Source organism: Oncorhynchus kisutch, linkage group LG14, assembly GCF_002021735.2.
Source record: "Oncorhynchus kisutch isolate 150728-3 linkage group LG14, Okis_V2, whole genome shotgun sequence".
In the NCBI taxonomy this organism is placed as follows: Eukaryota; Metazoa; Chordata; class Actinopteri; order Salmoniformes; family Salmonidae; genus Oncorhynchus; species Oncorhynchus kisutch.
In genome coordinates, this window is record NC_034187.2 from 52,796,333 (window position 1) to 52,823,817 (window position 27,485).

A 27,485-nucleotide genomic window follows, 5' to 3' on the forward strand; every position below is an offset into this window, starting at 1 on the left:
GAAGTCCACAATCATCTCCTTAGTTGTGTTGACGTTGAGTGTGAGGTTATTTTCCTGACACCACACTCCGAGGGCCCTCACCTCCTCCCTGTAGGCCGTCTCGTCGTTGTTGGTAATCAAGCCTACCACTGTTGTGTCGTCCGCAAACTTGATGATTGAGTTGGAGGCGTGCGTGGCCACGCAGTCGTGGGTGAACAGGGAGTACAGGAGAGGGCCCAGAACGCACCCTTGTGGGGCCCCAGTGTTGAGGATCAGCGGGGTGGAGATGTTGTTGCCTACCCTCACCACCTGGGGGCGGCCCATCAGGGAGTCCAGTACCCAGTTGCACAGGGCGGGGTCGAGACCCAGGGTCTCGAGCTTGATGACGAGCTTGGAGGGTACTATGGTGTTGAATGCCGAGCTGTAGTCGATGAACAGCATTCTCACATAGGTATTCCTCTTGTCCAGATGGGTTAGGGCAGTGTGCAGTGTGGTTGAGATTGCATCGTCTGTGGACCTATTTGGGCGGTAAGCAAATTGGAGTGGGTCTAGGGTGTCAGGTAGGGTGGAGGTGATATGGTCCTTGACTAGTCTCTCAAAGCACTTCATGATGACGGATGTGAGTGCTACGGGGCGGTAGTCGTTTAGCTCAGTTACCTTAGCTTTCTTGGGAACAGGAACAATGGTGGCCCTCTTGAAGCATGTGGGAACAGCAGACTGGTATAGGGATTGATTGAATATGTCCGTAAACACACCGGCCAGCTGGTCTGCGCATGCTCTGAGGGCGCGGCTGGGGATGCCGTCTGGGCCTGCAGCCTTGCGAGGGTTAACACGTTTAAATGTCTTACTCACCTCGGCTGCAGTGAAGGAGAGTCCGCATGTTTTCGTTGCAGGCCGTGTCAGTGGCACTGAAAAAAGTGTCAGTGGCGGGAAAAAAGTTATTTAGTCTGCCTGGGAGCAAGACATCCTGGTCCGTGACTGGGCTGGATTTCTTCTTGTAGTCCGTGATTGACTGTAGACCCTGCCACATGCCTCTTGTGTCTGAGCCGTTGAATTGAGATTCTACTTTGTCTCTGTACTGACGCTTAGCTTGTTTGATAACCTTGCGGAGGGAATAGCTGCACTGTTTGTATTCGGTCATGTTACCAGTCACCTTGCCCTGATTAAAAGCAGTAGTTCGAGCTTTCAGTTTCACGCGAATGCTGCCATCAATCCACGGTTTCTGGTTAGGGAATGTTTTAATCGTTGCTATGGGAACGACATCTTCAACACACGTTCTAATGAACTCGCACACCGAATCAGCGTATTCGTCAATATTGTTATCTGACGCAATACGAAACATATCCCAGTCCACGTGATGGAAGCAGTCTTGGAGTGTGGAGTCAGCTTGGTCGGACCAGCGTTGGACAGACCTCAGCGTGGGAGCCTCTTGTTTTAGTTTCTGTCTGTAGGCAGGGATCAACAAAATGGAGTCGTGGTCAGCTTTTCTGAAAGGAGGGCGGGGCAGGGCCTTATATGCGTCGCGGAAGTTAGAGTAACAATGATCCAAGGTTTTTCCACCCCTGGTTGCGCAATCGATATGCTGATAAAATTTAGGGAGTCTTGTTTTCAGATTAGCCTTGTTAAAATCCCCAGCTACAATGAATGCAGCCTCCGGATAAATGGATTCCAGTTTGCAAAGAGTCAAATAAAGTTCGTTCAGAGCCATCGATGTGTCTGCTTGGGGGGGATATATACGGCTGTGATTATAATCGAAGAGAATTCTCTTGGTAGATAATGCGGTCTACATTTGATTGTGAGGAATTCTAAATCAGGTGAACAGAAGGATTTGAGTTCCTGTATGTTTCTTTCATCACACCATGTCTCGTTAGCCATAAGGCATACGCCCCCGCCCCTCTTCTTACCAGAAAGATGTTTGTTTCTGTCGGCGCGATGCGTGGAGAAACCCGCTGGCTGCACCGACGCCGATAGCGTCTCTCCAGTGAGCCATGTTTCCGTGACGCAAAGAACGTTACAGTCTCTGATGTCCCTCTGGAATGCTACCCTTGCTCGGATTTCATCAACCTTGTTGTCAAGAGACTGGACATTGGCGAGAAGAATGCTAGGGAGTGGTGCACGATGTGCCCGTCTCCGGAGTCTGACCAGAAGACCGCCTCGTTTCCCTCTTTTTCGGAGTCGTTTTTTTGGGTCGCTGCATGGGATGCATTCCGTTGTCCTGTTTGAGAGGCAGAACACAGGATCCGCGTCGCGAAAAACATATTCTTGGTCGTACTGATGGTGAGTTGACGCTGATCTTATATTCAGTAGTTCTTCTCGACTGTATGTAATGAAACCTAGGATGACCTGGGGTACTAATGTAAGAAATAACACGTAAAAAAACAAAAAACTGCATAGTTTCCTAGGAACGGCGGCCATCTCTGTCGGTGCCGGTGTGTGCGAGTAGGTGTGTCCAAACGTTTGACTGGCACTGTATGTGTTATAGAAATTGTTGCGCAACCTTAGAAGACAACATTCGCCGTATCCATATATTTCTTGTGCCTCGTTGGTACAATCAACAGGGAGGAAACAGTAGTTCACCACCCCACAGGGGCCAATTACAGTATCAGGCCATTTTGCGGGGAGGGAGACTGCTTTTCTTTTCCTTTTCACTTCCTCGCCTGTCAAAACTTGAATCCAATAAAGTGTCTTCAACAAACAGCTCTTTGAATGACTTTCTCGCAATCCTGAGAATGAAGAAAAGTGGGCAATCGAGGGAAACAAAAAAGGGTGGGTAAAATAGTGTTTACACCGAGAGCATTACAAACGTGTTATCTGACCTTTAGGGTACTTGTTGTGGTGTGAAGCTAGAAGTGGGGAGTTTGAAGGTGTACCGGAGGCGGTATTGTTGGGAGTTTAGGCCAGAAGAAAACTATTTGGTACATAACTAAGGCCCCTACAATTTTTCTTGGTGCGCTTTATAGGGCGGCTGTGGTGCAGTCACACTTCATTACACCATGTTCAGCTGACTTTGGTCTTAGATCTGTCTGGTCAATTCGTCAATTCGGATGAAGTATCTGTAACGGCTGTCGTAGGTGGATGAGGACCAAGGTGCGCGTTCATCCATTTAATAATGGAACTGAACACTGATTAACAAAAACACAGAGAACAACCGAAACAGTTCTGTCTGGTGCAGACACAAAAACAGAAAGCAACCACCCACAACCAAAATGGGGAAAACAGGCCACCTAAGTATGATTCTCAGTCAGAGACAACGAACGACACCTGCCTCTGATTGAGAACCATACTTAGGTAGCCTGTTTTCCCCATTTTGGTTGTGGGTGTTTGCTTTCTGTTTTTTTGTGTCTGCACCAGAGAGAACTGTTTCCGTTCTTCTCTGAACCAAACACATAGAAATATAACATAGAAAGAAGAACATAGACTACCCGTCTCCTGCCTGGTCATTTCTCCACAACACAAATATTACACTACCCACCCCAAATCACGCTCTGACCAACCTAACACAAAGACATAAAAAAGGAACTAAGGTCAGAAAATGACAGAATCAGTCCAGAAATGCAGTCATTTAGCTACCTTGCAATTTGGCACAGAACAGCTTAGAACTAAACTCTTTCCACTGATGCCTAATAATACCATCCATCCATCCATACAACCATTCTAACCACCTCTTCTTGGCACAGATGTTAGGCAATGATAGGTGTTGTCCAGTAAGGTTCCTGTGGTGTTTGACCCTGTTTGTGGCCATACAGATGGCTGTATAGTACAGTGCAGTGGCCCAGTGGTGTGTCAGTTGGCTGTGTTTGGTTCACTGAGGTGCTATGGGTCCACACCGGCCCTGGCTTAGCCTCCAGCCATGAGTCCTTATGAGGCTTGACAGCGTGTTTACTTTGGACGCCATTTCCTAGAAGTTTCTGCATGGTTTGGTGCTCACTAACAGTTGATGGCCGGCCTCTTTATTGAATTAGTTCTGTGTCAGAGCGTGAGAGTGAGAGAGGGAGAGAGATAGAGAGAGACGGAGTGGCTTTTGTCCTCTTTCGACATCCACCTAAACCCCTTTCCCTACTCTCTCTCCTACTGAGAGGGTCATGAATTTATGTTCCACGCTCTGACATATGCACGCTGACACTAACCCCAACACAAACATCAACAGAGTCAACCATTCAGGGGGTTATACATTGTGGTCGCACACAAACAGAAGTGGGGAAACTGGATGGATGTGTCGGAGATCCTATTGGATCTCTGCTTTATTCTATTGAGATGCCTCTCTTTGCAATGTGTTGTACATGTATCGCTTTCATGGCAAATATCACATACTGACATATAACGACCTTGTCCTGTATAGAGAAGCGTATTCATACAGCGAAACGACCTGTGCTTCAACCAGTGATAGCATGTCTTCCTTGACCCATTGATCAAGCAAGAAAAAACACACAAACTCACATACGGTACTCTCCCACGCTAACAACTATAGCACACCCACATCCCGCATCCTCCCACTTCTTCAAAGAGAATACAAATGGCTTCTTCAATCCCAAACACTTTGAAGCATGGAGGTCCTCGCAGCCATTATTCAACTGGAGCGTGAGTAGCCCCATTCTGAATGAACTAACCTTGATCGCATGCTAGTTTGTAGTGCGCTGGCACTCTAAGCCAAGATTTCAGATGCTCTTTAACCTGTCATCTATGACGGATCTGGAAGCCTCAGGAGCACTATGTCACTACTGTAACAGATATGGAAACCAAATGCAGGATAATCCCCTAGTTAGCACTTTACATCCCCATTATACTAATCTCAATCCAGAGCCCATTCAGATTAGTTCAGTAAAATGATAATGCTCCGCCCATCGCTCATAAAGATTAGTCATCACACTGATAATCCCAAATCGAAGCCAAATGGTTATTTATCGGTTATTGGGTGGCGATATATGTGCTGACGGGTAAGTAATGTATGCTTTTATGGTATATAGTTGATGTTATTCATTACCTAGATGTCAGCATCTGTAAAAAGGCATCTTGGGAAACCAGTATACACTATTCCTCGGTCATTGATTGTGGCCTGAGGGAGGAAAAACAGTGAAGAGAAAAGACACTGAGATCGATATTAGGCCACAATGTTTATTCAGTAGTGTTGTTTCAACGTATAGGTACAATACTGTCTGCTTTTGTAAGACAAAAAAAAAATGCCAGTCATTATCATCACCCCCCTGGTGTAATGTACGCACCTCCCTATTCTCTCCAAGAGAGCGAGTACATTTCCAAATGGTAGGCACTTTGAAGGTTTAAAACATTGGTGAATATACATTTGTATATATAATATATCTTTTCATATACTAATAAGCAATTGGACTCAATGGTCAGAGCTCTAATAGAAATAAAAATATATATATTTTTTAAAACAATAAAAGAAATGTGGCCATAATGGGAATATGTATAGTGATGGTGAGAATACCGTCTTTGGGTTTTGTTTATGCAGTTCAGTACCTTCCTTTCTATGATAAGTTGAGAGAGAGAGGGGGGGGGGGGGGTTGCAGGTAGAGGGCAGAAGCTTGAGGGTATAGCAGAGTGGGGAAGGAGGAGGAGGAAGGGTTGCATGGAGGAGGATGGCCTCAGATTGGTGGTAGGAGTTCAGATGACAACGTCTATTTCACATTACCGTACAGCCCAACATCTCAAAAGGCAACTTCACTATCTGTTGTACCTTTCTCCTCGTTGCAGGTTCATGCAGAGGGGACCGTTTTAATGAGAAAGGGTGACGGCAACAACAGGTCAAAATCCCGTACCTTTGTTGGTACATGTTTTGTGCTTGGTAACCAACCTCACACTGTCTGATAATCGCTCTCAGGAAAGCTCTTCCCTGGTAAACAGAGCAATTCTGCGGACCAGCACCTGTATTGGGATTAGCTCAAATCCAGATGCATTGACTAACCACAACACTTGAAGCTTTAGAAAAAGGATCCAAAGTTCCATTTCACTCTTAACAACTGGTACTGAACCACTGGGAACATCGCCGCCATCCGCACAGAGCTGACTCATTTCAATTGGCAGCTGGTGCGTGTCCAGTAGTACATAACAGGCTGCCAGAAAGGATCTCCTGACTAAACCAGCGACACGGGGAGACAAAAACACTGGGCGCGCTGGCAACACAGTGGAGTGAGACAAAGGGGAGGGGCCGACAGGTCCATTGGCTCTGGTCCAATCTGATTACCATGAGGAGATGGAGAGAGTGCTGGGGGTGAGAGTCAGAGGTGGAACAGGCAAAGTAAACTAGGGGGAAATATTGGGGGTGGAAGGGAGCCAACGCCCCTGAGCCAAATTTAACCCCAAATATATTAAACACTCTGAGCTGAACGAGACCAGCAGAGGAGCAATGCAGTGAAAGTGCAATGTGAAAAGTTGTATGCAATTAAATCAAATGAAATAAACATTCACAAGACACACTGTAAAGTAGATCTTATATCTTTTTCTTGAGCCCCTGCCACATCTTCGCTTTTAAAGACCGATTCCCGATTATAAACACGTACGCTGTATAAGAAATGGTTTTGACCAAGAGAAACATTGAAAGAAAACAAAACAAGACACACAAAAATTAAATTAAACGCTCACTTTCCACTAGATGGGTGTGAGAGCAAGAAAATAAACATTGTAACCTGAAGGGAAAACATTTACATTGACCGTTATCAGCGTTAATATGAAGACCAAAGTACTTCATGAAAACTACAAAGGCATTTTTTTTTTTACATCTGAGAAGAAAAAAAAGATAAATTAATGAAATACACATTTTAGAGATCAATGTCAGACATGCTAGGACAAAAATGAAAAAAAAAAAATATGAAGTAGGATTGATACAGAATAATTATATTCAATTATTTCCACTTTTAAAAATATTCTTTACAAATACATACTGCTACAGTTAAATAGTAGTCAGTGACTAAAAACAGCTCCTTTGACAGAAGACAGATGGAATCAGTTTTTCTCACCTTTACAGATTGTGTTTTTTGTTTAGTTTTTTTCAGCCTTTTCAAATAATACACAAAATGTTTAAATACACTGAGATTTGCCATAAAATAAGCAATGCTTGGCTTTTCATTTAAAAAAAGAAGAAAGAAAATGTCTTAATTACAATACTCTATGCAAAAGCTTTCCTTTATGTATTTTTTTCATCAATAAATGTTTAACTTTTTTTGTTGTTGTTGTAATTTAACAGCTTTTGTCGTTGTCATGGACTGCCATAAACTGTCACTGTGATTTGTCAATCTTCTCGCGAGGGGGCGGGGCTTTAGGCATAAAACTCCTTGGTTGGGGCCTTCTGATATGCTGCCCCAGAGGGTTTCTTCTCTCCCAGGTCGTAGCTGCCCTCATCCTTCTTCCTCATGCGGTAAACCAAGAGGAGGATGAGGAAGATGGCAAAGAGGAAGCCAATAACTCCGCCCGCAATGACAGCTGTGGACAGAGAGCAGGAGAGATCAGAGGTTAGAGGTCAAAGGCTATTCAGAGGGCACTGAAGCTTACAGCATCTAGAGAGGGAACTTTGAATGCACTGTACCCTTTCGTAAGCAATCTACCTGTCAAGCTACTCAACATTACTCCCAGATCTTGCGGTATCGGGGACAGGAGGAGGTATCGAGGACAGGAGGAGGTTAGCTAGCCACGTCTGTTTGCACAGTGGGCTGGGCCTTCTGGTCTCTGGGTTTTACATTGAGTTAATCCACAGTATTTACAGGCTTGTCAAGGCCCGGGTTTCAGTGGATGTGGCCAACGTGACAGTAATTGAAAACAAATGAAAAAAGTTGCATACCTAGCAGACAGACTTTGAAAAGTCTGCGCCTCACATGTCTACAAGGTAGATCATTTGAACAATTTTGAAATACACTAGTTAGACAAATATTCAAGTTTGGGTGTAACTTTTAGAAATGTCAAACTTTGGAATAAACATAAAAATCCAAATGCGCAAAGGCAACTAACTGGATGGATGTTTGTGGGATACACACTACATGACTAAAAGTATGTGGACAACTGCTCGTCGAACATCTCATTCCAAAAGCATGGTCATTAATATGGAGATGGTCCTACCTTTGCAGCTATAACAGCCTCCACATACTTCTGGGAATGATTTCCACTAGATGTTGAATCATTGCTGCGAGGACTTACTTCCATTCAGCCACAAGAGCATTAGTGAGGTCGGGCACTGATGTTGGGCGATTAGGCCTGGCTCGCAGTCGCATTTCCAATTCATCCCAAAGGTGTTCGATGAGGTTGAGGTCAGGGATCTGTGCAGGCCAGTCAAGTTCTTTCACACCGATCTCGACAAACTATTTCTATATGGACCTCGTATTGTCATGCTGAAACAGGAAAGGGCCTTTCCCAAACTGTTGCCACAAAGAAGGAAGCACAGAATTGTCTATAATGTAATTACATGCTGTAGCGTTAAGATTTTCCTTCACTGGAACTAAGGGGCCTAGCCCGTATCATGAAAAACAGCCCCAGACCATTATTCCTCCTCCACCAAATTTTATGCATTGGGGCATGTAGCGTTCTCCTGGTATCCGCTAAACCCAGATTCATCCGTCGGACTGCCAGATGGTGAAGCGGGATTCATCACTCCAGAGAATGCGTTTCCACTGCTCCAGAGTCCAATGGCGGTGAGCTTCACACTACTCCAGCCGATGCTTGGCATTGCGCATGGTGATCTTAGACTTGTGTGCAGCTGCTCGGCCATGGAAATCCATTTCATGAAGCTCCCTACGAACAGTTCTTGTGCTGACGTTGCTTCCTGAGGCAGTTTGGAACTCTGTAGCGAGTGTTGCAACCGAGGACAGATGCTGCTCCTAGATGTTTCCACTTCACAACAACAGCACTTACAGTTGACAGGGACAGCTTTAGCAGGGCAGACATTTGACGAACTGACTTGTTAGAAAGGTGGCATCCCATGACGGACGGTGCCACGTTGAATGTCACTGAGCAATTAAAAAACGGGCAATTCTACAGCCAATGTTTGTCTATGGAGATTGCATGGTGGTGTGCTTGATTTTCATACACCTGTCAGCAACGGGTGTGTCTGAATTAGCCAAATCCACTCATTTGAAGGGGTGTCCACATACTTTTGACCATGTAGTGTATTTCCAGCACAACTATATTGACGTCCGAATTCATCCTCATCCATTTCACTTCTTCCCAGGAACTAACAGACGGCTGTCACAACAAAGCAGACCTAAAGTAGCAATCCATTTGTAGCACACGACATGTGTATCTCTGACACTGAAGGGAAAACTGCATCAGTGAGTGTGATTTCCAGTCAGATCATTTCCCTAGTTCGCATTTCGCTAGAGCCGGGGAATTATCACTAAATTGGAGCAGACCGCATTATGAACTCTGGAAGGTCCCACTGAGGGGTAATTTAGTTTATATATTAAACTGGTTCTTTTCAGGAGCTGTAGAGAGCTTAGAGAGCTTGACAGACGTGGGGAGAAATCCCCCTTGCCCTTAGATGTGTGTTACTGCACCATTACTACCCTGACCTATTAACAGCACGATTAAGGAATGATCAGGAAATAAACTAAATGTATAACATCAATGTTAAAACGACTGTATTATAGATGATTAGGTGTTTTCATCAAGAGTCCCTTTGCAGAGCATAGATGAAGTTGCTGCACAAGTGCCTAAAGATAAAAGATGTAGCGAAGATGCAACCAACTAAATGTGCCTGACATCAAGTAGACACATTTTGTCATCGATCCAAGCATGGCACCTGACCTACTTCATAATCAAAGATGTACTCAAGAACTCAGTGGAGAATTCAAACGGCAGTCCAGTTACCTGACAGTAGCTAGGTTTCCATCCAATTGGAGACAGATTTTAGTGTGAGTATTCAAAAATCTGCATAAAAACATGTACTGAATTAAAAAGGAAGTGAAATGGGTTTCGATCGCATTTTGAACTCTACTGATGGTGTTGTCACAAAAACAATTGTGTTATACAGCGAATGTGCTCACTCTGGACTTGGCAAATGCCCTCTAGCCAACAGCACGCAGATACAGTGCGGATAGGCTACCTACAGTGCCTTCAGAACGTATTCAAACCCCTTGACTTACTCCACATTTTGTCATGTTACAGCCTGTATTCAAAAGGGATTAAATCCATTTTTTTCTTTGCCATCTACACACAATACCCCATTATGCCAAAGTAAAAACATGTTTTTTACATTTATTTGAGCAAATATCTCATTTACAGAAGTATTCACACGAATGATTCAAGCTCTGTCAAATTGCCATTTTCAAGTATTTTAAGCCGAATTAAGTCAAAACTAACTGGGCCATTCAGGAACGTTTAATGTCGTCTTGAATAGCAACTCCAGTGTATATTTGGCCTTGTATTTTAGGTAATTGTATTTCTAAAAGCTGAATTTGTCTCCCAGCATCTGTTGGAAAGCACTGAGTATACTACTTTTATAAAGCCAGCTTCAGTTAGCTTCACATTCTAGCTCAGGCTTCATCCATACTATGACTCTAGCTGGCTTGTCATATGTGGCTAGGATTTTTTGCTTTGCTCTATTCCGTGTTTTCTAATCCTAAAAAACTCCCTTGGCTGATGACAAGCATACCCATAACATGAAGCAGCCACCACCATGCTTGAAAATATGAGGAGTGGTACTCAGTGATGTGTTAGATTTTCCCCAAACATAACGCTTTTTATTCAGACAAAGTTGATTTCTTTGCAAAATTGTAGCAGTTTTACTTTAGTGCCCTATTGCAAACAGGATGCATGTTTTGGAATATTTTTTATTCTGTACAGTCTTCCTTCTTTTAGTATTGTAGAGTAACCACAATGTTGTTGATCCATCCTCAGTTTTAAGCTTTCACAGCAGTTCACAACAGTTTAAACTCTGTAACTGTTTTAAAGTCACCATTGGCCTCATGGTGAAATCCCTGAGACGGTTTCCTTCCTCTCCGGCAACTGAGTTAGGAAGGACCCCTGTATCTTTGTAGTGACTGGGTGTATTGATACACCATCCAAAGTGTAATTAATAACTTCACGATGCTCAAAGGGATATTCAATGTTTGCTTTTTCATGTTTATCGATCTACCAATAGGTGCCCTTCTTTGCTAGGCATTAGAAAACCTCCCTGGTCTTTGTGGTTGAATGTGTGTTTGAAATTCACTGCTCGAGTGAGTGAACTTACAGATAATTGTATGTGTGGGGTACAGAGATGAGGTAGATATTCCAAAATCATGTTAAACACTATTATTACACACAGAGTGAGTCCATGCAACTGAATATGTGACTTGTTAAGCAAATGTTTACTCCTGAACCTATTTGGGCTTGCCATAATGAAGAGATGTATTACTTGATTCAAGACGTTTCAGATCAAAACAATTCTATGAATTTGTAAAAAAATCTGAAAACCTAATTCCACTTTGACATGACGGGGTATTGTGTGTAGGCCAGTGACACACAACACCTCTATTTAATCCATTTTAAATTCAGGTTGTAACACAACTAAATGGAGAAAAAGTAAAAGGGCTGTGAAAACAAAAACATACAAAAGAGCAAGATTATTTGTATTTGTCAAACAGCAGCCAAGTATCGATCGCCATGTCACCCGAATAAGACCCTCGATATATATTCGAAAATAGCATAAAGCTTAAGTACTTTAGGCGCATAAAAAGGTTAGATGGAAACCTGGTTGGTCATATTCAACCTAATTTCCTATTTAAAAGCTCACAACTCATAATCAACCTCTAGTCGATCACAAACAGTAGTCTAGTGTAGATGTGTAGAAGCAGATGCAAGGACTGCATCCTGTGTCCACTGTCCAAACCACCAAACCCCAGTGTGGTTTCTGTACATACCTGCCAGCACCTCTGTTCTCTGGAAGAGGTTTTCCGAACGCACCTCGATGGGCTCCAGGGGGGAGCTGGGGACACCGGTGGTGCTGGTGATCTGGTTCTTACGCTCGTCCTCTGTGACGGGTACAGGGGGCTGGGAGGAGAGAATGAAAGAATTACAGATTGAGGGATACATACGGGTTCTGTACCAACATAATGCTCAATGGGCTGGTCCATCTTTAGCTCAGTGGGCCGGTCTAAATAGTCTGGTGTATGGGTTGGTTGTTCTGTTCCCTCACCTCTGTTCGGACTGGCTTCCTGGGCGTTTGCATTGGCAGGTCCTCTCTGGGCGTGTCTGTCTCCACTCTAGGAGTGAAGTCTTTGGTGGAGTCCTTGGTGGGTTCTGCTTTGGGGGCAATGTACAGCGTGCTCACGGTCACCGCCTCCTCGAACACCTCCTCGCCAATGCCTGCAGAGCAAGATGAAGAGATCGCACTGTTTGTACTACTTCCCCGGAACTCAATCACTTTCACTTTAATGTCTGCTGAAGGTGAAAGGTCGTTTGAGTCTGTGTTTAAGTGAAATCCTGCTTTTTCATAAGACCTTTGTTTTTAGAAGAAGTACGTTACATTCGCATTCCTAATTCAATTGCAACAGACAAAAGCCACCTCCTGATATTCCCGAATGGGATGAGGTGGAGCTAATGTGAGGTAAAAACAAGAGTTCGCTACAGTTGTCATAGCCTGCTTTGCTTTGGCCGCCTGCCTGTCGTTAAAACGTTTCGTAAAAGGTGCTTCGATACCTAAGTGAAACCTCAGTTTTGACAGACATGCCTGTTCTGAAAGACACAGTATACAGCAGTGACTGTTTGTGTCCGCCAGCCTGCCTCCCTGTGCGTGTTGACCCAGTTGAAGGCTACGGTGACCAGACTCTTACCTGACCCTGACCCCGAGTTAAAGTCGTCGTCGTCCTCGGGGTAGTAACCCCCGGACCCTGTCTCGTCAATGAAAAGGTCGTCCACTTCGGAGGATGACTTGGCCGCGTCCGCTATCTGAAAGGGAGAACAACAGAAACATAAGACTAAGTGTTGGAGGATTTAGACTGTAAAGAGACCACTTTTCAGTGTGCGAGTCTGACATAACATTCCTGTAGCCACCACTTTGTCTTGGAAAATACTTCTAGCGGTGAACACATTCATGGATACTACGGTCTCACCTTTGGTAGGAGGCACTGAGTTTCATTGAAAAGTGAACGCCAACGCTCTTATCACTGGACTCAAAGGCGTAGTTGCCCCAAAAAGAGTTGCATTGGTAGTTTCGGGAACTACAGAATGTTCTGCCAGGTAGGACCATTGTTATATGCTTGAACATCGTAGTCCGTGTACCTCCGAGGAAACTTGTCTCCATAAACCGCGCTGGATAATATCACTGTCTCAAGAGATATAACACCCCTCTCTAAACAGATGAGCATTAAATTAGACGTCTAGCCCCGCCCGCCATCATTGCCGGGAGGTGAAAGTCCATAGAAGTGTGTGTGTTTGTCTTACAGCTTAAACAGAGTAGCCAATAGGGAAGCTGAAATTGAACTATGCTGTTTGTGTGACTTGGAAAGGCATCAACCCCCTCGAGACTATAGCATGCTAGTTAATAAAATGTTATGTCATCCATCCTCAATTTCCTTTACACACAACATCATAGAAACTCTGTGTAATGACTGCACATTGGACAAAACATTGCCATTGCTGTGTGCGTGCATGTGGAATAGCTGGGTAGCTGGGTAGGCCCCATGGCAACCTCCATGGCAACCTCCAACCAACCAACCTCCATTCAACCTCACTCAGAGCCCGGGTGTGATGTCCCCTCCATACTGATGCTACTTAAGAAAAGGGCCACAAAAGAGGGCCAACAATAAATCATCCCAGCGTTGCTAAGGTGCTTGTGTGGTGGTGGTACTAGGTGCTGATAAACCTGACACGAAATGAACTGGGATTCGATTTTACACTCGGTGCTTTTCCAGAAAAGGCCGGGGAAGAAAGAGTTTCGGAGGGCCTGACATAAGAGATTACTCTTTTCTTTGGAAGGAAGCTGTGATAAAGGTAGAAAAGTAGTAGGTTTGTGTTGTCGGTCGGTCTGTCTGTCTGTCTGTCTGTGTGTGTGTGTGTCTGTCTGTCCTTGCAAGGTTGCCTTTTTTACTATGCCTGAGCACACAACTGAGCACACACACACACACACACACACACACACACACACACACACATTATTCAATACATCACAAATATGAAGAAAGAAACGCTAAACAATGACACTGCTATAGTGTACAAAGGGCAAGCACGCAGTGAATCAAATCAGATATTAATTCTAGAGCGGAAATTGTCAGTAAACTCCTGCCCCCTTATCACTATTGACATTTTGGACCTTCCAGGAAGACTTGCCTTTGAATTATTCTCACAAGCTGGGAGTTCCAAGCCTAGAACCCCATAACAAAGAAGTGCCATCCCCATAGAAACATTAGGCTACTAGTAATTCTATTTCTACACCATTCTCTCGTGTATGGAAACCCTCTTCTCCTTCCAGATAGTGTCTTCTGTGTTTGTTTACTTTCTTTCCACAGAAAGTGAGAGGCCAGACAGGGCACCGATTCTCTTTCTGCTCGTCAACTAAATGGCAATTAGGCTATTACAGCCTAATGCTGTTCCCCCTCGTGGTGCTCTTCACAAACAAAGCCTGCTCTACACATGATCTGACTACTGCGCACTGGCATTCTTTCAACTCAAGACATAAAGGCTTTCTTCCAAGCAGGCTTTTTCTTTATAAAGACGAGGGCTCTAGAGTCTATCTGTTAAGGCTTCAAGCACACACACACACACACACACACACACACACACACACACGCACGCACACACACGCATTTGAAATACTTTCTTTGAATCCACCAATCAAATTTGCATTAAAAAAAGGATCCAAACATTTCAAAGGTCCCTGTATGTATGACACTCCAGGGTACAGAAAGCACATCCTTCTCCAAATAGCCAGGCTGCCCACGACAGCTGAAACAGAGCAGTACCTAGCCAAATGCTTTGCCCTAGTTTTTGTCAGGCCCACAGTCTGGAGGCCACGCGCCTCACGCCTGTGTACGTGGCCGAGACTGCCAAATATCAGCCCCACCAGCTTGCACCTCCACCCGAGACTGTCCAAGCGTGCCACCCGGGGCTGGTATTTAAGAAGCTTCCTGGCAAAGGCCTGCTCCATGGAGCCGTCAAAAGAGCAGCCCACTTCCAGAATGAGCCCTTCCCCCTGGCCTCCCCCCACAACAACAATATTTGACACACAGGAACACATCATCATCATCATCGTCACACCAGCTTCCCCGTACACAAGAATGTTTCTGTATGTGTGCTTGGTGAGACTACTACTCTCTGGCTATCAGGTCAACAAGGCGGTCATGTCTAGCAAAGCACCAATCCTTTAGTGACCAGCAGCCATTCACCACATGGGCAATGGACTCCATTACATTTGACTCATGTAGAATACAAAATGGGTCATGGTTCGCAGGGTTCCAGAGTGGTAGATTATATTTTGTTGGTAGGACTTGCAGCCTCGCCTTGGATGAGATGTTCCATAATGGGTGACAGAAGCCTCCACGACAACACCGAGATCTGACCACAACTGCATCAGAGGCCGTCACTGGCTCAGTTTGCACATCAGTCCGTGTCCACCTGAGCTCCACTCCAGTCTGGTTACACAGGTCTATTTAAATATTTTTTTATTCTAGGTCTCTATAGAGTACGGACAGACATCGGTTAATGCTTCAAGCACATGCACCCCCCCCCCCCCCAAAAGTGTTAATGACGTAGTCATTCTCCACCTCCAGCTATGACCCTAACTAACACAATGAGAGCGGTCGGATACAAAACATACAATCCCTCTCCACTGGTATGAATAAAGCCAATCAGAGCCTTAGCCGAGACCCTAACAAGCAACGAGCAGCACCTAGTCGTGCGCCTGACTGACTGACTGACTGACAGAGAGACTGCGATAACAAGGGTCTGGCAGCACTGTGGCTTCTATTAGAACTGAACTACAGCAGTTCCTACTGTCTGTCTGCTCCTCATGAACAACTAGTGGCCAGCAGGAGGCTTGGTGGTGATGCAGTCGGTCTCCATAGAGACCTTGTCTAGGGAAAGAAACATAATAGACAAGAGGAAGAAGAAGAGAGGGGGAGGAGAGAGGAGAGGAGAAGCAGAAAGAGGAAAGAGGAGAGAAAGAGAGCGAGAGAGAGAGAGAGAGAGAGAGATTATGTGCTGCAGTAGACAATCTGTTGCCAGCAGGTTGCTTTGCTAAAAGCCTGTCAAACCACCAAACCTATGCCTGGCGGTGTCTGGAAGCCAAAGAGGCTCTCTCGATGGCTTGGGCAGTTAGCTGTGAGCTAGCGCTATTGTATGTATGTGTGTGTGTGGGGGGGAGGGGGAGTTAGAGTAGGGGATGGGTGGCTAAGGGTCGTGGGTGTAGTGTAGGGTAGCTTGGATGAGCCATCTTGCCCCATCTCTAATCCGCATTGACACACTGCATTCACTTCGTACACGGTCAATATTAACTCACCCCAAGACAGGGGAGACACGGGGGAGAGACGGGGGAGACACGGGGGAGAGACGGGGGAGAAAAAGAGTGTTCCTCAAAGGTATGCAGACACGCATGAATACACTCACACACGCATGAATACACTCACACACGCATGGGCTCACACACACACGCATGGGCTCACACACACACGCATGGGCTCACACACACACGGACACACGTGCACACACACGGACACACGCGCACACACACGGACACACAGTAAGGCTTCACAGGAGTGGAAAACAAGAGACAGGGGACAGGGGGCAGACACTGCCTCAGACATTCTTCGACGGTCTGGTGCTCTGCTCCTGCTCTAAAATATTTCCTTATGAGGGCGAGCGACGCCCAATGACATCAGAAAGCACTTGACTTGCAATGCCGTCCTTTCATGTTTCATGAGAATATCCACTCATGCCACCTATGGTACCTCACAGTACAGTGTCCAGGCTATATTAAGCGATCAATGGTCATCGGTCAGTATTGTCCTCTTCTGTAAGACCATTGGCTACCGCTGTACTATCAAAAGAAATCGGTCTCCTCTCTCCTCTCATGGCAAATAAAAGTAGGGCCTGCTGAACGTCGATGACTTTCTGAATGAGAAAAGGCCTGGGTGTCTCTGTGTTAATCTCTAAATAATAAAGTGCAGGTAGCTGTGAGTTTATCTGTAAACTCAGCGAGCCGCAGATCCATACGGCTCAATACTACCACCACTCTGGCCTCCTTCCCATCTCTCTCCCACTGGCACGTTTACAGGTTTTTTGGGTTTGTTATCGGCCCTGAATGGATGGACGGCTACGGCTTTTCCCTGTGGCCGACCTGGCTGGGAGGAAAAGATTGGGGGGTGACTGGGCGAGAGCAATTAGCTTGAGTGGGCTAAAATGGCTGGGTTCAAGATGCAGTGTTTCAATAGTGAAGTGTTTCAAGAAGTTAAGAGTTGACTCTTGCTATTGGTCCTATGTGGAATTTAGTGTGTAACTTATTGCATTAAGAGATACCGACAACAACAACGGACTGCTAGGTTGGCATCGGTCGGTGGCCATTTTGTAGGATAACGCTAGAACCTGCTAACACTAAACAAACCAGCAGGAAGCTAGCTTCATAATGTATGTTTGCCGGTGAGGATTTGTTTGTCGAATGCATTTGGGGGTTGAGAAATTGAGTTGAAAAATACCAACGCTGCACCAATGGAGGTGGAGTTCAAACAGGGACCCAGAAAATAAACAAAATGCTTGTGGTGGTGGGGGAAAGGAGGGGGAGTTAGGGTGGTGGGGCTGGGGTCGTCTCTCAGCCGCTCTTCAGAACCTTCAACTTTTATTGCCCTCCCGGGGATCATAATAAGGAACTAATCGATCGTCTTTGAGACACTGGAGGGCAGGGGCTGTTACAGCAGGAAGTTGACACAAATCAAAACCAGACTGTGTGACCTAGAGCTATTCCAGGAGTGTGGGGGACAGCTTTGTAGCGTGTGTGTGTGTGTGTGTGTGTGTGTGTGTGTGTGTGTGTGTGTGTGTGTGTGTGCGTGGGGGGTGACATTTACCATGAGAAGCAGCCTAAATCCAGGAAACAGAATCTGTTTATCTGGCTCTGTTGCTAGCAGCTCACTTTGCCACATGTTCCATTTTGCATCACGCATAATAGCACAACATAATGCATTCATGATAGGGATTTCTGGTTAATGATTGAACTTCTTATTCTTTTTTTAAAGTATATAAAGTAGAGGTCGACCGATTAATCGGAATGGACAATTAATTTTTTTAGACCTTTATTTAACCAGGCAAGTCAGTTAAGAACACATTCTTATTTTCAATGACGGCCTAGGAACGGTGGGTTAACTGCCTCGTTCAGGGGCAGAACGATAGATTTTCACCTCGTCAGCTCAGGGGATACAATCTTGCAACCGTACAGTTAACTAATCCAAAGCTCTAACCATTGCACTCCAGCGAGGAGCCTGCCTGTAACGCAAATGCAGTAGAAGCCAAAGTAAATTGCTAGCTAGCATTAAACTTATCTTATAAAAAACAATCAATCATAATCACTAGTTATAACTACTAATCCAGTTTAGCAGGCAATATATACCAGGTGAAATTGTGTAATTTCTCTTGCGTTCATTGCATGCAGAGTCAGGGTATATGCTACAGTTTGGGCTGCCTGGCTCATTGCGAACTAATTTGCCAGAATTTTACGTAATTATGACATAACATTGAAGGGTGTGCAATGTAACAAGAATATTTAGACTTAGGGATGCCACCCGTTAGATAAAATACCGAACGGTTCCGTATTTCACTGAAATAATAAACGTTTTGTTTTTGAAATTATAGTTTCCAGATTCGACTTTATTAATGACCAAAGGCTTGTATTTCTGTGTGTTATTATGTTATAATTAAGTCTGATTTGATAGAGCAGTCTGACTGAGCAGCAGCAGGCCCGTAATCATTCATTCAAACAGCACTTTTGTGCGTTTTGCCAGCAGTTCATCGCAAGCACAGCACTGTTTGACTTCAAGCCTAACAGCCTAATGGCTGGTGTAACCAATGTGAAATGGCTAGCAAGTTAGCTGGTGTGCGCTAATACCGTTTCAAACGTCACTCGCTTTTAGATTTGGAGTAGTTATTCCCCTTGCGCTGCAAGGGCTTTTGTGGAGCGATGGGTAACGCTGCTTCGAGTGTGGCCTTTGTCGATGTGTTCCTGGTTCGAGCCCAGGTATGGGCGAGGAGAGGGACGGAAGCTATACTGTTACACTGGCAATATAGTACCTATAAGAACGTCCAATAGTCAAAGGTATATGACATAATACTATAAATACTATATTAACTACAACCTAAAACCTCTTACCTTGGAATATTGAAGTCTCATGTTAAAAGGAACCACCAACTTTCATATGTTCTCATATTCTGAGCAAGGAACTTAAACGTGAGCTTTTTTACATGGCACATATTTTACATGGCACACATTTTTACATGGCACATACATGGCACATATTGCATATTGGCACATATTACTTTCTTCTCCAACACTTTGTTTTTGCATTATTTAAACCAAATTGAACATGTTTCATTATTTATTTGATGTATTATATTAAGTTAAAATAAGTGTTCATTCAGTATTGTTGTAATTGTCATTATTACAAATAAAAAATAAATAAAAATCGGCCGATTAATCGGTAGCGGGTGTTTGGTCATCCAATAATCGGTATCTGTATCGGCGTTGAAAAATCATAATCGGTCGGCCTCTAATATAAAGACTTAAAATCCTAATTGGAAAACGAAAGACCCAGTTGAGAGGAGCTAGACAGACGAGTGCTGACAGTATATGCAGTATATACCTTTTGAATCCACACCGTTATCACTCGTAATAAACTGAAAGGTAAACACTGAAATGAACACAGCTGAGGTGCTCTTTCCTGTTTCAAAGCAGTGCCACACTTGCGTTGAGACGAGGGTTTACCTTTTTATTTTGTGGTGCTGTGGACGGCGGAGAGCAGACATTTACGGCTTCATTAGCAGATCTTTATGTCCTCGTAAAGATTGAGTAAACGGTCTGAGGCTGCGCTGAAATGAAAACCAGCAGACCTTGCTGCTCTATGGACCTGGATCAGTTCACCCCATACTTCTGGGTAAATACGCTCAGTACTTTCAGAACCATTTGACCCGTTTCAGTTCGCCACAAAGGTAGGACATTCAATACCCTCAAAAAGGCCTTCAAGATCCGACACGGGACCATTAAAAAGTTTCAGCGTAAAGCTTTGATTTAGTCATCCTAACAAACAATGTGTCAAAGTCCAGTCAAGCACCTCAAACCACCTCAAACTACATCCATATGTGAACAAACACAAGCTGCATAAGCAACATTTGTTACAGTTTGACTGAAATAAGTCCTGCCTCGGGAGTTTTGGCAAAAATGCCAGTCTCACAAAGGAGAACAGAGAGTTTGACTAATTCCCTCCTCACATACACTGAGGAAACATCTACCTCAGACTGCATAAATAACACGAGGCAAGAATCATAAAGAAGCCGATAACACAGAGACAGACAAAATACTTTTTTTTTTAAAACAAAATACTTTTCTTTTGAGCGAGTGCCAAAACAAATCCAACGTTTTTCCTACAGACGCCCAATAAGACACAACACACTCCAGCTATGACTTCCCCTGCTTCCTGAGTGGAAGAGAGTCAATTGCATGGTTTCCAACGAAAAACAGATGCGCACTGATAGCCTGGCCACGGGACAATAGAGTACACTTCGCTTTCACCCCTACCTGTGCAATCCTATTTACGACATTCGGCATGACAAAATAAGAAAAGCCAATGTGCCCCAATCTCGCTGCGGTCTCGGTGTGTGCCTGCGAGCGCTCACACGCTGCGACACATTATGGCTCATTTACTTCCATCTCAGACCATGAAATAGTTTACCAGAATACCAATTAAAGCCTGTCTACTTGACTCATCCGCAGAGGCACCTGATGAGCCTAATATAAAGTTAATGTAACCCTTCAGTGAACCCCCCCCCCCCACACAGCACCCATAAAATAATAAGAGACAACGTGGCTCATGTGGTTTCAACATGTCGAGTTTTCAGTGAATACCTCAGCTCTGTGGCATCTAAGCCCGTAGTCCGTGACAAGAGTTCTTTCTGCACACAGCCCTCTACGGATTCCCAAATCCACCGTTCGGTATACTACCTGCCCCCGGGTGGGAATTGGGAAATTCCTCAGCCCCGTTAAACAGCTTTGATATGCACTGGAAACCCAAGGTTCTTTGTCAGCTCGGAAACCCAATACGCTGGGAAATGGGCTTCACCTGCGAGTCATTTTTTTGTGAGGAGGGAAACTGAAAGATTTGCTGCAGCACAACAGGTTCCTTCCCTCAAGTCACAGTGGAAATAGGAGGCTGTAACAGGCATGGCTGAACAGAAACAAGCACGGGGTAGTTTTAAGTGCTTAGGCCTGTATAAAACAAGTCTCATATTCAATAGCCCTAAGACCTCTAGCTATAACAAAAAAAAGGTATCAGTATTCTAGAATTCCTATATCCAGGAGTGGCGTTCTGGCTTGACTACCATACATCAAGTCCACTACCCTCACAAATACCACTGGGCCAGTCAAAATGGTGCCCGTATCAACATGAATGGTACGCCTCTTCAGGGGGCAGCTCTGTGAGGGGAGGATGTTGCTTGTTCAACAGGGGTGGGGAGAAAGGTTGAAGGGGGGCTTAGAAAAGTTTCAATCCTCAAGCAAACCACTGACCCTCTAATTGACATCGTCTGAAGTGGAAAAGTAGCGTGCCGTGTTCGCAAATTCACCCAATTGGCCGGTTCTGACTTGTCTGAATGACGTTGGAGACGCACTAGCGTTCATATCACACATCCCTGACTAACTCAGCAACACATTCCTTCTCACAAAGGAACGTTTCAGTAAAGATTTGAACGGTCCTTCCTTTCACATTCCAGCTCGCCGAAAAGTAACACATTATCAGCGACAAGGCAATGACCGTTGGTCCTCAAACGTCTCCAGTCAAATGAGCATGAGGACGAGAGTGGAAGAGCGGTTAACAAATGTGATCTTTAAAGGTTATATAGACTGAATTAGTCCTCCAGCCAGTTAATCATTGGCTCATATCACCTAAAGAGAGGTTGATGGGGGGGGGAGAGAGAGAGAGAGAGAGAGAGAGAGCACAAAAGAGAAAGAATATGAGGAGACATTTGAACACACACACACATTTCCACAGGCGTCATCAGTTTCACCTTTAATTAATAGCCAGGCCAAACCTCTACTGATGCACTTTTGGCTAGAGGCACATTAAAGCAAGATGAGGCGCTTTCAATCTCAATCATGGGGAAAATGAGAAGGCCTGCCCCGCGGTCGGCTCTAGACGCTCCCGCTGAAGAAAATGTGCACTTTCCCAAGAGCTCATTCCCCAAGTCTGAGTAACCTTCCCATGACTCATTGATCTTAATATAAAACAGATCGGATTTCCATTCCTGTAGTAAAATCCCTGGGGGCCCGGGTTGGGGGGGAAATGTTTAATTTGCCTTCTGGCCTCAAAGACGTAGATTACACCTTTCTGACTTCTCCTGCAGCACATTAATATTGTCTGACTTAGCTTTGAGCCTACAGGTGGAAGAGAGGACTGCTTTTTCTGGTAAAATAAGGAAATTAATACTTTTGCTCCCAGGCAGGTATAATTGGCTCTTCGTCACGGGGGCCTGTACACATTAGGCCGAGTATACAGGATGGATATTGCAGGAAACAGGCCTTGGGTTCTGTTCAAAGCGCTCATCTCTTTGGCTTGATATGCAACACTCGAGCGCGATTGGGCTCTCCCTGAACACGGGCCACAGGCTCAGCTGGCCCGCGTGTGGTCCAGATTCGGAGCGCCGTACCGTTCCGCCGGGAGCTGTCAACGACTGAAAGGCATTCCTGCCTGATGAAAAGCTATCGGAGGATGAATGCTGAGAGGACTTGCCAAGTCCTCTTCTCGGAGAGGGAAAACAGGTCTTTGCTTTTTCCTTATATCTTAATATGAGCCAGAGGGAGGGAATGGACGAGGATGGATACTTTTCACCAAAGATTCACTCCTGATTACTGCATTGCTGGAATAAGAAGAGGGGTGTGTACTTTGACTGTGACACGAACAGCGACTGGACCAAATCCTCTCAACAGTATTCAGCTTTATATTCCAAGGACTCGATTCAAACTGTTCACATGAAAACAAGTTACGTAAAACAGGAGCTAACACCAGGGCCGCGGGGGGGGGGACACAGGGACACGCGCTCCCTCGCGTGTGCACTCCGATTTTTGTTAATGGGCCTTTACTGTACAGGGTTATTAAATTACCTCTGATCCATGCCACTGTTGCCATCGTGTCACAAGGCACTTCTCATTCACGCTTCAAACAGTCTGCAATCCCCTTCAGCGTGTCAGGATAAAGGCAATGGCTTCAATCAGCATCGCTCAAAGCCTTTGTGTTCGGTTCTCCCCGGGGCCTCTAAAAGAGCTATGGCATCCAGGGAGGGGGGGGCGTGATGGATAAATTACCTGCTGGTTCAAAGTTGAATTGAATCCAGATTCTAAGCCTCGGCCAGAGTGGTGAAAAAAGTAGCTGTAAGTAGCGCCTTTGTCCGGCTTCCATCCAGGCTTTTAAACCTTTTCTTAACAGGAAACTCATGAGTTCTTCAGAGCCAGCTCATTAACCCCATGCAGCCAGGAAGGGCCGTGACATGAAAGAGCTTCTAGGAGCGATGGGTCAAAGGTGACCTGACCACAATGTCATATTGTCTTCCTCACAACATAAAGCAGAAGAGTGGCTCAATGGGGGGGGGGGTGGGGTAGTCAAGGCGCAATGGAGATTGCATGTGACTTTTGAGTTTTTTTGTCTTTTCGACTTTTTTGTCTTTTTAATTGATAACATCCAATTTTATAGGCATGGACAGTTTTGTGTTGACGTAACAAGATTATTTTCCAAATGTATTTAGCATTCAGAGTTTAGCATCATTTCCAATCTTATTCCTTTCATTTACCGTAAGAAAACTTAAGAATGAACCGGTGGGATGTGGAAAAGTTCATGCTCTTTCACCCACACTCAAGCTCATTTACACATATGGCCTTTTCCCCACCCACTTATCTATTTGTGCCGAAAAAATTATGACCTGCCAAAGCTCAGTCTATCTCTCACTGCCACACTGCTGCAAATGGGCCTTTATCTGGAGAAATAAAAGCCATATGTATGAGGGAGGGTGGACGGGTGGGAGGGGCGATTTCACTGCTTCAGTGGCTGATCTACTTCAACCCTCACAGCGCAGCAATTGAATTCCCATCCAACCCTTCCCTTAAGAGGATTTGAGTTCAGGGGAGTCAGGGGGGGGCGACAGTACGAAGAGGGTGGGCTGCGAGGAATAGGGAGGGGGGAAAAGGAGGTGGAGATAGAGTTGCCATAGGGGTGATGACGCAAGTTCCTCTGAGAGCATGATGTTGACTATGATGTTGACTATGATGCTGTGTTGACTATGAGGCTGACTATGATGTTGACTATGATGCTGACTATGATGTTGACTAATGATACTGACTATGATGTTGACTATGATGCTGTGTTGACTATGATGTTGACAATGACGTTGACTATGATGCTGACTATGATGTTGACTATGATACTGACTATGATGTTGACTATGATGCTGACTATGATGTTGACTATGATGCTGTGTTGACTATGATGTTGACTATGATGTTGACTATGATGCAGACTATGAGGCTGACTATGATACTGACTATGATGTTGACAATGACGTTGACTATGATGCTGACTATGATACTGACTATGATGTTGACAATGACGTTGACTATGATGCTGACTATGATACTGACTATGATGTTGACAATGACGTTGACTATGATGCTGACTATGATACTGACTATGATGTTGACAATGACGTTGACTATGATGCTGACTATGATGTTGACTAATGATACTGACTATGATGTTGACTATGATGCTGTGTTGACTATGATGTTGACTATGATGTTGACTATGATGCTGACTATGATGTTGACTAATGATACTGACTATGATGTTGACTATGATGCTGTGTTGACTATGATGTTGACAATGACGTTGACTATGATGCTGACTATGATGTTGACTATGATACTGACTATGATGTTGACTATGATGCTGTGTTGACTATGATGTTGACTATGATGTTGACTATGATGTTGACTAATGATACTGACTATGATGCAGACTATGAGGTTGACTATGATGTTGACTATGATGTTGACTATGATGCTGTGTTGACTATGATGTTGACTATGAGGTTGACTATGATGTTGACTATGATGCTGTGTTGACTATGATGCAGACTATGAGGTTGACTATGATGTTGACTATGATGCTGTGTTGACTATGATGTTGACTATGATGCTGTGTTGACTATGATGTTGACTATGATGTTGACTATGATGCTGTGTTGACTATGAGGCTGACTATGATGTTGACTATGATGCAGACTATGAGGCTGACTATGATACTGACTATGATGTTGACAATGACGTTGACTATGATGCTGACTATGATGTTGACTAATGATACTGACTATGATGTTGACTATGATGTTGACTATGATGTTGACTAATGATACTGACTATGATGCAGACTATGAGGTTGACTATGATGTTGACTAATGATACTGACTATGATGCAGACTATGAGGTTGACTATGATGTTGACTATGATGCTGTGTTGACTATGAGGTTGACTATGATGTTGACTATGAGGCTGACTATGATACTGACTATGATGTTGACAATGACGTTGACTATGATGCTGACTATGATGTTGACTAATGATACTGACTATGATGTTGACTATGATGTTGACTATGATGTTGACTATGATGCTGACTATGATGCTGACTATGATGTTGACTATGATGCTGACTATGATGTTGACTATGATGCTGACTATGATGTTGAAAATTATTCTGACTATGATGCTGACTATGAGGTTGACTATGATGCTGACTATGATGTTGACTATGATGCTGACTATGATGCTGACTATGATGTTGAAAATGATGCTGACTATGATGCTGACTATGATGCTGACTATGATGTTGACTATGATGTTGACTATGATGCTGACTGTGATGTTGAATATGATGCTGACTGTGATGTTGACTATGATGCTGACTGATGTTGACGATGACGCTGACTATGATGCTGTGTTGACTATGATGCTGACTATGATGTTGCATATGATGTTGAATATGATGCTGACTATTATGTTGACTATGATGTTGGCGATGATGCTGACTATGATGCTGACTATGAGGAGGAAGGGGAAAATAAATGGCGAGAGGTTGGGAGCTTGGGAGGTTGGGATGAAGGGAGCGAGGACACACAGTCAGTACCGGCAGAGGGAGGAGGCAAGAAGCAGGAGGACACACTAATGGTGTTACGGGAGGGACGGATGACTCTGATCACAGTATACAGGGCTAATACCAGCAGAGGACACAAACTGGCGCTGGCACAAAAAAAATAACTGGAGCATCGACCCGGTCTCAGCACAACCTGCAAGAACAGTGATCCAGGACCAGGGGGGTTAGTAATTACCTGGTCGGGGTAGCCATGCCCCGTCGCTACGTTCAAACACTGATCCAGAGACAGGTCTAAAGTTTCACACTGAGGCACCAGAACTCACCGCAAGCTACAAATGTTGACCGCACTATGAGGTAAGATGGGAAACAATAACAACCTTAAAGGCATGCTCAAGTCAAGCGGCAACTTATGAAGAGTGGGAAGCCAATATTAATGTAATAGCCGATTAATGAGGCATGATCCCAGCAAGGCCCTGGGAGCTGGGATAGTGGCCTTATGAGTTTGCACAGTCATAGACTACTCAACAGTGCATCATAGAGACATTAAAACATTGACCTAAACCTCCGATGGCTAGATGCTCGTAGAACAAAGCTGCTCTCTAATGCAACAGCTTTAAATATGTTTTGGTAACTCTGCGGTGCTGGGGACACACCTACTACCCTTTCACACAGTTACACAATTACTGGGTGGATTATCAGTTTAGGAAGTCACCCGGGGTATAGTGGCACATGCTGAAGATTAGCTGCTATAGCCAGCGTTCAGGGAGCGATTCACAGGAAGAGATCAAACACCACTCCACAGAGAGGAAGCCATTTGAATGTGTGTGTGTGACGCTTGACAGAGCATTACCGCTCCATCCGATTCGGTCTCCACATTTGTTGAAACAAACTGCTCCACAACAAAAGGGAAATCATTTCCTCCCCGTGTTTTACATGTGCAACCCAGCTGCTGGGAGTCAACTGGAAAACAATGTAGCCGCAGTTAGTTCACAAAGCAAGGGGGTAAACGACTCACAAGGCTCTGGACAATATCATCGACACATTATGTAGACAACTTTTGTAAGGCAGGCACAAAAGACCAGCCTTTTCCGGTCTCAGTTTATTTATCAAATGACAAAGGCCATAGGCGTAGAAGCTACCCTCGGACTATAAATATCAGGGCTTTTACAAAAAAAGCAGGTTGGCTTGGATTCTATGGC

At 44.6% G+C, this 27,485-nt stretch overlaps 1 protein-coding gene across 1 annotated transcript in view; it reads right to left on the minus strand.

Annotated features, from left to right (window-relative positions):
• Positions 1-5,071: 5,071 nt before the first annotated feature.
• The window catches only part of LOC109903703 (syndecan-2-A-like), a 32,796-nt gene continuing 10,382 nt past the window's right edge, over positions 5,072-27,485 (minus strand). Inside the window, exons 2-5 of the mRNA XM_020500572.2 lie at positions 12,735-12,849; positions 12,098-12,267; positions 11,823-11,952; positions 5,072-7,416 (exon numbers count right to left, since the gene is read on the minus strand). Of these exons, the coding sequence (XP_020356161.1) occupies positions 7,253-7,416; positions 11,823-11,952; positions 12,098-12,267; positions 12,735-12,849 (579 nt within the window). The 3' untranslated portion in view covers positions 5,072-7,252. The remainder of the gene's footprint in view (positions 7,417-11,822; positions 11,953-12,097; positions 12,268-12,734; positions 12,850-27,485) is intronic.